The sequence below is a fragment of the Haliaeetus leucocephalus genome, unplaced genomic scaffold (assembly GCF_000737465.1).
Source record: "Haliaeetus leucocephalus isolate CR32 unplaced genomic scaffold, Haliaeetus_leucocephalus-4.0 Scaffold235, whole genome shotgun sequence".
NCBI lineage: Eukaryota > Metazoa > Chordata > Aves > Accipitriformes > Accipitridae > Haliaeetus > Haliaeetus leucocephalus.
This window is the reverse complement of record NW_010972671.1, coordinates 217,798-226,937: the sequence shown is the minus strand read 5'-3', so window position 1 is coordinate 226,937 and position 9,140 is coordinate 217,798. Positions and strand designations below refer to the sequence as shown.

The 9,140-nt window shown below is 44.9% G+C and overlaps 1 protein-coding gene across 1 annotated transcript; it reads right to left on the bottom strand.

Annotated features, from left to right (window-relative positions):
• Positions 1–4,208: 4,208 nt before the first annotated feature.
• On the bottom strand, positions 4,209–7,340 carry RGS2 (regulator of G-protein signaling 2). The gene is made up of 5 exons (XM_010568004.1): positions 7,217–7,340; positions 6,737–6,838; positions 6,575–6,636; positions 5,538–5,704; positions 4,209–5,070 (listed from the first exon to the last, which is right to left on the bottom strand). Exons 1-5 carry the CDS (start codon positions 7,330–7,332, stop codon positions 4,876–4,878), a joined length of 642 nt encoding a protein of 213 aa, XP_010566306.1. The 5' UTR covers positions 7,333–7,340; the 3' UTR covers positions 4,209–4,875.
• Positions 7,341–9,140: the final 1,800 nt, after the last annotated feature.

Sequence of the window (9,140 nt, the reverse complement as noted above, 5' to 3'; positions counted from 1 at the left end):
GGAAACTCTGATCTAAATGATTATTTTAATGAAAGATTGCCAAAGGACTCACATTTTAAACTCCTACGTAGGGTAACAGTGGGACTATTTTCCCTGGGTTTCTGTGCTGGCCAGCCATCAATTCCCAGTTACAGTGCCTAGGGTAATGCCAATCAATGCATCTACAGAACCATCCAAGGCTAATTGCTGAGGGTGTTCACCACAAATCTGACTGCAGACCCTCCTCAAAAATTCAGACTGCTTTGGGGTCATGAGCTGACATATGGCTAGCACAGTAAACCTCAGAAAAAGGCTCCTTCAGATTTGTGTCAAGGCCTTGAGGGCACTAATGGCTTTAATTGCCCTGAGCAGTCCCCTCCCACCCCCCCACCCCTAGCCCAGGGCCCTCACCCACACCTGCTGCCCATTGGCCAGGGTCTCCATTTAAGTTCAGCCTTGAGGGCTATAGGTTTCCCCTGAGCTTTGCTGTAGGTACAACCTCATATCTAGCTCTCTTTCCTGGATAGACTGAGGACCTACATTGCAGGTAGGTCTGTCATGAGCCCTGTTTCTAGCCTGTCTCTGGGATCGACCTTGGGATGATGTAGTAGCCTTGCTGCCAGTCCCATCCCCATCTCCTGCTGCTCCCTGGTAGTTTGTTCCTGGCACACATGAGCCAGGAGGGACTCCAGGTATTGCTGTGCTGGTGGGAGGAGGTGGAACCATTGGTAATGTTTTGCCACCTGAAGGAAGATGGATTTGGGATGCTGTCCCAGGTTCTGACTGGTTTTTCCCTCTTGAATCTCAGTAAATCAAATTTGAAAAAAATAAAATAAAATAGGAAATCCATTAAGATCCTAAAACTACTTCTAAAGGTCACTGTTCTGCTCCGTGCAAGTTGCCAAGTTATGAAGTCTCATCCAAGAAACCCTTCCACAAACATACACACGTGCCTATAAAGCCCTTTAAACCATCATTAGCGTTCCCTTCTCCAAATGGAGATCTGGAATTTCAAGTAGAAATGCAGATTTTATTTATAGTCTTGGTACATTTTTCAGCCACAATAGATAAACACGTGGAGCAAGAGCACTGCGTTGCCATTTGTTTGCATCTCCCATTTGACTGGAGTGGTGAGTCAGCATGGCTGTTGAGCTTATCCTGCTCTCAGAGGTCCTCTCCTGCCTTTCGGCCAGAGGGCACTTGCTGAGGGTCAGCTGCTTTGGTGTTGTATTTTAGGAGATTACTTTACATGTTGCCTTCTTGATAGCGTGGAGGATGCTCCTTCAGATTGCCCTATGCTGCAGTCTCAGCACAAGCCCTTAAAAAACCAAGCTGTTGCTGGATCCAGATAGTTGAAACTCATGAACCAGTTTCCCAAAATCATGAGATTGGCTTAGAAAATTAGATATTTTTTTTTTTCTTTTAAATGACTGCATAGTCTTGCATTATGTTCTGGTTCTGGGGAATTACTAGGGATGCTCCAGTTGCACTTTCAAATTTTTCTTCATAAGCATAAGGGTGAGATATATTTTTTGTGATATGAAATCAGGGGAATTGTTTGCCTCTAGCAGCTAAGGAAAGCACCAAATATTGTGAGATTGTGGTTTAAAAACAGTGATACATGGATAGTTAAAAGTTGCCTTTAGTCCACATTTGCTGGTGTCTTTCAGCAGTCTAGATCCTCAGACTCTACATGCCAAGGTCAGTCATGTCAGTAGTGCATGAGCTGGCATTGACTTTTTTGGGCTCAGCCAGGGCTCGCTGTGCTGCTGAAGGCTGTACCAGCAGAGCTGGGGTGCCTTGCAACCCACCAGCCTCAAGAGATGGCCTCTTCTCACTGTCCTCAGCTTTTTGCAGCAAGGTTCTTTCTCTAAAAGTGCTAAGCTTGTTTACAGACTTGTGCAGGACCCATGGTCCTTTGTAGCTATGGTTCCTGGACCATAGTTACCCATCAGGATCCCTTCTCCTTATTTTCCTGCCTGGGTGGCTGTCAATGGGGGTACGGGCTGGAACAGTTTTATAACCTGGTGGAAGCTAAAAAACAGGACCGTGCTCTGGCCAGCTGCTTAGCAGCACCCTTGCCTTGACCTGCAGGACCCCAGCTCTGCTGCCTTCTCTTTGCTATTCCCAGATGGGTCTTTTCCCTGCCACCGCGGTGAGTTTGGCTGTGTGCAGCCCAGCAGGACCAGGGCGGGAGGGTGAACTGTTCCGCTGGTCTATGGGGGAACCAGCAGTTTATTATTGGTTGCCATTGGATACTGATACCAGAGTACCAATTTTAACTGCGGCTGTAAGGCTGCCCAGAGTACGGAACCAGCAGCTCTTAAAGCAATCAGTGGTTTTGTATTTCTCCAGGAATGGTTCATAGCAATCTTTTGGGTTGCAGCACTCCCAACGTGCCCGTAGTGCCCTTTTTTCTGGTGAAGTTTACCCCTGGGAGTTGGGAAAAAAGGGCTCTTATCAGAAACTGGAAAAGCAACAAGTGGAAGGAATGTTGTGTGCACAGATCCGTTGTATTTTATAAAAATAAGATTTTTTTTTTTTTTCTGTTGATATACCAAACTGTTTTGTTGCAAAGCTTAGCCTTGAAAGCAGGGCTCTTGGACCCTGCAGACAGACCGTGCTGGGGACTCAGCATGGCTTGGCTGGTTTGCTACCCTGGTGGCACGCTCCATAGAAGCTACAGAGCTGCCTCCAGAGCCTTCATAAAGACCAATGTTCATGATTCAAATCTTAAAAATATACAAGAACAGCCCTTAGGCAGTGATGCCCTGCCTAATGGCCCCACCTAATTTCCTCTCTGAACTATATAGTGCACTATAAGTAGCTCTGGCACCTGCTGAGACTAGAAATGTTTCTTTCCCTGAAACCAGACACCAGTAGTTGTTAATTACCACATCCCAAATTGGCACAGATTAATAATGCAGCTTCACTGAAGCCAATGAAGCTTCATGGAATTATTCCTGCCTTGACTCTGAGTCATTAATAGGTATAGTTCTGGCTATTTTTATGCTCTTCTAATTGTTTTGTTAGATTACAAAAGCAATTATCAGCCCAAATCTGTTTTTCATGGTTGGAAAAAAACTTTATTGGCCTGAGTTTTACTTGTGCTTGTTTTATGTGGACTTAACTGATCAGCAAGTTTAGCTGTATGAGAGCTAGCTCTCACAGCCCCAGAAATGGGGCTATAGCAAAATGAGGGCTGTACCAAATTTGCTTCTTTCCACATATAGAGGCAGCATAATACATATACGTATCTGTGTGCATGTATATATACACACTGCTATATATCCTACAATATCTGTATATGTGCATGAAGTAGCTGCTTTTGAACAATCTTTGAATGTGTAATTGAAGTGGAAAATCCAGTAGTTAGAGTTTTCTTGATGCTTGGAGAAGTGGACTATTACAGAAGTGACTGCTGTGGATATATGTGAACTAAGCAATTAAAGCTGTAGCCAGAGGACTGGAGTCAAAATAGCTGGAGCCAGGACCTAAACAGAAGTAGAGTTCAGACAAGTCACAAAACTAACAAATTAGGGAGTGTTTTGGAAGTACTGTTGTGGGATGTTGTCAGTTAGAAAAAATGACATGGAATAGTGATAACCAGTAACTTTTCCCTTAGAAGCACTCACCTAGCAGGGACCAAATGCTTTTACTGCAGTATCACCTCCACAAGCTCTGCATGGCCTAAGCCCTGTTTGAAGAAGAAGTCTTGAGCAGGAGCAACTGTACTACTGGTGCCTGTATTCCAAACGGCATCCTGTGACCCCTCCAGCAGCAATATGGCTGCTTCACTGGCCTACTGCTGCATTTTAGTTGATCTGTCATGTGTACATGTGCCTCACACTTAGAGATTTGTTTCATAGGGAGGTGGTTAAGACAGAGGATGCAATGGAATAGGTCTCCCCTGTTAAGCTTTTTATTTTTATTCTGTTAAAAAAAAAACCCAAACAAAACACTTGCCTTAACTGCTTTAAAAGTTACCCCTCTTAAGATCACACCCAGGACATGCAGTCCCAATACCCTGGAGTTTAGTGCCAGATAGTATATCTCTGGGCATGTGCAAAATAAGTTAAGCAACAAAAGAAGCTTTGTATCAAAATAGTTTATTAAAAACAGTAGGAGACTTCATTGAAGCTTGCTGTCCTCAAGACAGAATTATGACATTATTGCAGCTTTCAACACAATCATAATGCACATGTAAATATAATACTATACAGCTCCTGTTCACCTTCAACGAGTTTTGCCCTCAGTCTGGCTTCACGCGGCCCCACGAACACAACCCAGCCCTGCATGCTTTAGTTGCAGAACCTGTTCCTCTGGGAACAGAGTTATATCCCATCCCCACTTCATGCTGCACAGTGCTGTTACTGTCTGGAAGTCACACAGAAACCAAACACATCTCTTTGCAGCTAGAGGCAGTTTACAGAACCAGTGCAAATACACTGAGTGACTGATGACAGCAACACTGGTTGATGTTTAGGAAAACTAAATAGGCAACCAATTACTCAAGTTCCCAGCACTGTGCAACTGTACAGAGCAGCTTCTGTTTACAAGAAGGAAGCTCTGTTCTGACCTGCTGCATCACCGCCTCAGCTGTGACAGGACTCTTACATTCATGGTTTGGTCTAATGCATGGAGTCACCATTCGCTGCAGCACTCAGAGAAGCACAGCACCAGCATCTGGCTGGCACACTTCTGCCATCACCTCTGAATGCCCTCCAACACCACCACTCTTTGCCATCGGCTTTGCACCAAAGTCAGTATTTGTCCTTGCACCACAGCAAACAGACTGAGCACTCAGTATCTCAGTCTTTCAGGTCAGGATACTGCCATGAGCAGTGGCTTGCTCCCTCACTAGCCGAGAGGCTTCTTCTCGCTCTTCTCTATTGCTCATGTTCCCTGGGCTGCTCTGGCGATGGGCGTCTTCTTGCACAGCTCCTGATAGAATTCAGATTCCAAAAACCGTGGGTATGAGTTATTCTCCATTAAGCTGTAAACTCTCTTTTGTGCTGCACTGAAGCAGGTACGTGTGACTTCTTGAATATTCTGTGCAATCATGTTCTTGGTTTGGAAGTCTATGTTTATCTGAAATACACACACACACAAAAAAAAAAGAGACATTTACTTCTAAGAACTGAATTCAAGTACATGTAATACACCATAAAATTTCTGAAGAGGTGAAAAAGGCAAGACCCCATTACTACAGGGTCAAATTAATTAAGTTTCCTTTAAGAAACTTCTTCATTTATACAAAACCTAAAGTAATTCAGCTATACTATCTTTCAGTGCTGAATTCAAATATGTTACAGGTGTTAAATGCAGCTGTTGACTTTTCCCAGTTAAGGTGGAAACTCTCTGAAATACTGCTTATGCCATTTTCCAGCTTGGTGAAAAGGCAGCTAAGGAAAGAGTTACATTCAGATGCAGATATTAACGGTGAGGCATGTTCAATGCAGTTTGGCATTTGTAACTTAAAGTGAGCTCAGAGAAATAAAGAAAGGCCGTAAGAACTCATAGAGCAGGTCACTTATGTTTAAATAGGTTTTCTTTACCTCTTTAGGAGCTTCCTTTTCAATGAAGTCATTGTAGATTTTTTTTGCTTTTGATGTCAGCTTCTGCGGTGACTTGGTTTTCTTGAAGTCCTCACAGGCCAACCAGAACTCGATGTTCTCTTCACAGAACTCAGACTTCAGAAAAGCTCGGAAAGCAGCAAGACCATCTAGGGAAAGAAAAAAAAAACCAACATGAATTAACTATTCCAGGAATCTTGAATTTACCCACTGGTCGCATCTTTCTAGCAAAGCATTTTGCTGTAGTTCTGGTCTGGTTCTTTCAGGGATATCATAGCAATAAAAAAAATTTTCCACATTTATGTATGCAAACAAATCAATGCTCTAACAGCTTGGCAGGCTTCACTTTGAGTTAGTGATTTTTTTAGGTAAACAAAAAATGAATGGCATTTCTAGTCCATGTGTTCCCTTTTGTGATGCCTGCATATATGTTAAAAAAAAAACCCTCCCTAGATGGGATCTGCTGTGTTAACCTTTACACTGGAGCAAATATTTATGCCGGTACTACAAACCTCTGGAATGTTTTTTGCAATGGAAAGGATGACTCAAGTTCAAAGAGCAAGTAGTAATATTATTTCTTAGTCTTTTTGCTCTGCTATAGAGTACTTTTCCTTGTAGAGCTACAGTAAAATCCCAAGATCATTGAACTTCTGCATTGCAGAATCCTTCCCAAGTTAGTTATCTGAATGCATTTGTCCTGGCTAAGCCGTGAGCTCGGTGAACAAGTGCTCTCTTCACATTTGGCAAAGCCAAGCTGATAGGTACAATTTTAACTACAAGGGTTACAGAAAAAAAACCTCCACTACAGTGAAGCATTCTTGATGTTTTAATGATGGTTTACAATTTTTTAAAGAACACTTCTATGAATTTTGGCTTCAAACAGTTTAAAGCATTTATCTTTCAGGACCAGAATCCAAGCTAGAAAGGTACAATGCTAACATGCAAGGAAGCAATCTCTTACAGACATATAAACTTCACCATCCCTTTGCTCTTGAATGTTACTTCTTGAAGACACTTACATTTATTAGCCAGAAGCTCATCAAAGGCTTCTGACCACAGCTGGGCTTCTTCAGGGGAAGGTCTGCATGAAGAGATGGAGAACATTAGACTCTATTGCTCAAGTTTATTTTTTTTGTGGAACACTTGAGTTAGTTAAACAAAGTCTCTTTCCCATAACTTACCTGAAGTAGGTGCGGTGTTTCCCCACTTTCTTAGACTTCATCTTAGTAGAACTGGAAGAGTTCTGCAGGAAGTAGCTCAGTCTTGTTTTCCAATCTTTAATGCTGGAAGACCGAAGAGGAAGATGCACGTTAAAAACAACAACTCAAAAAAGCTCTAGACACCAGCTCCTTAAAAGTTTTCCCGACGTTGCTTTGCCAGTTCCGTACCTAGAGAGTCACCCAGAGCACCCGTCTGAGGGCAAGAACACTATTTTCCTCTCGCTGAAATCAACAGACTCGCCCGCTAGCCAATGACTAATGTTAGCCCCGGTGCGGCTCCGGGTGGCAGCGGTGGGCAAGCTGCTCCGCTCCCGCCTCCCCCCACCTTCGCTCCCGGCTCCGCGGCTGGGAGCCTCTCCCGGCAGGAACCCGCTCCGCCCGTGGTCCCCCCGGGTCTGCCCCGGGCGCGTGCGTGCGGGGGATGACGACGACGGGACTCACATCGTCCTCTTCATCCTGCCCTTCTCCCCCTCCTGCCCCTCGCTGCCGCGGCGGCGGCCGCCCCGCTCCATCCGCCCACCGTCGTGCTGCAGCGCCAGGAACACGGCGCTCTGCATGGCTCTCCTCTCGCCCGCCACACTGCCTCCTCGCGCCTGCAGCCGCCCGCACTTATAGCCCGGCGAGTGGGCGGGGCCGCCCCACCTCCCCGGGCTCCAGCCCTCCCCGGCGGGCGGGAGGGCGGCAGCGTGGGGCCGGGCGTGGGGTCCGTGCTGCCAACGGGGGCGGTTCTGGCCCTCGGGGTGAGCCAGTGTGATGAAGTCCTGCCTTCCCCCAGGATTACGTCTCTGCTTTCCTTTGTTTTGTTCCCCCCCCCCTTCTTTATTTTTTCCTTTTTTCTTCTTTTCTTTTTCCCTTGCTAGTGCCTTCTTGGAAAGCTTTTAGCCAGTCACACTGACATGCCTCAGGAAGGGTGCCCATCCCTGCTGTGCTGGCAGAGGTGTGGCTGTCCTTTCTGTTCTGTCAATCAGAAATGTACCCTGCATCTCTGCAGTTTTTTTTTTTTAAAGGAAATAGAGACTTTTGAGTGTGGCCAGTACACGAAAAAGAATAAGGAAGGACTTGGCCACATTTCTTCAAAAATGAAGTAACCATAAATTTGCATATATGGTATTTTTGGTGTCCACCTCTCTGCTAACACAGGCTATTTATCACTTTAATAAGCCATCTGCACATGTGTTTTATCTCTGTATAGTGTTGCCACCTACCAGTGAATTGTGCAAATTACTCCCAGTATACGAAGCTGAAATGGCATTGACTTACATGCCAGCCTTTGGCTTGTTGAAAAGGCCATGTAGTCCTTCTCAGGAGTGTCCAGCTGAAGGGTATTATGTCCAAAGAACTTGGATGTAGGAATCATGAGTTTCTCTTTAACCTACCCTGCTTTTCTGCGCTTTTCTGCTCTTTTCTGTGCATGCGTCTTCCTTTCCACAGTACCCTACGGCATGTATTTTTCTGCCATAAAAAGCAGCGTTCAGAGAGACTGTTTGATTCCCAAAACACTGGCTGACTTCAACACAATTGCATAGCATTAAATGTCTGATCCTTTTAGGTAATCTCTGAAGTCTTACAACCTCTCTGCTTGCCAAACACGCACAAAGCTGTGCAAAGGCATTTTGATTTAAATGAGATGTATTGAGAAAATGAGTGCCACTTAATATGTGAAAGCATTTAAACAAGGATGCTTTTCAGTGCTGCCTGTTGCAAGTCCTTTGCAGTATATACGGATGATCTGAGAGGAAAATAAAGTTCCATACTCTAAATTTTACCAAATCGCTTTCAATGATTTTTGCAACAGGTAGCTCTTAGTCTTGTGTATAGTACATACATTTTTTTAATGGGAAATTATTACAAGGATGTTACCATGAGAGGGAGGAAATGTGGAAACACTAACAGAGGTAAGGCTCTAAGTGCTGTAAAAGCATCAATTCCAGAAATTTATAGGGGGGAACCTGCCAAAGAAAAGACCAGGGCAGGCAGTGCCTGTGTGGTGGATGGAGCTGTGCTGACTCACTTCCAGGAGCTTCCATCATGACTCACTCTGAGTGCCAGGGTCAGCCGAACTGTGCAGCTGCAAATGATTTGGGCAGGAGTTGCTGAACAGCCTGTAACACGCGCGAGGATGGGAACACTCCCTGCACATGTGAAACTTGCAGCATGCAGCCTCCTGGTTGGGGGGGCAGGCTGCCTTGCCTTAGATCAAAACTCAGCCCTGAGCCTTACCCAAAGGAGAGCCTCTGTGAAGGATCGAATGCTCTGCACGGAGAATGGTACATCCTCACCTTCCACCTGACTTGCAGATTTCCCCATTTTTGATACTGGTTTCAAGTTTCTTTCACCTGATTCTCAAAGTTGACTGGGGGGGGGA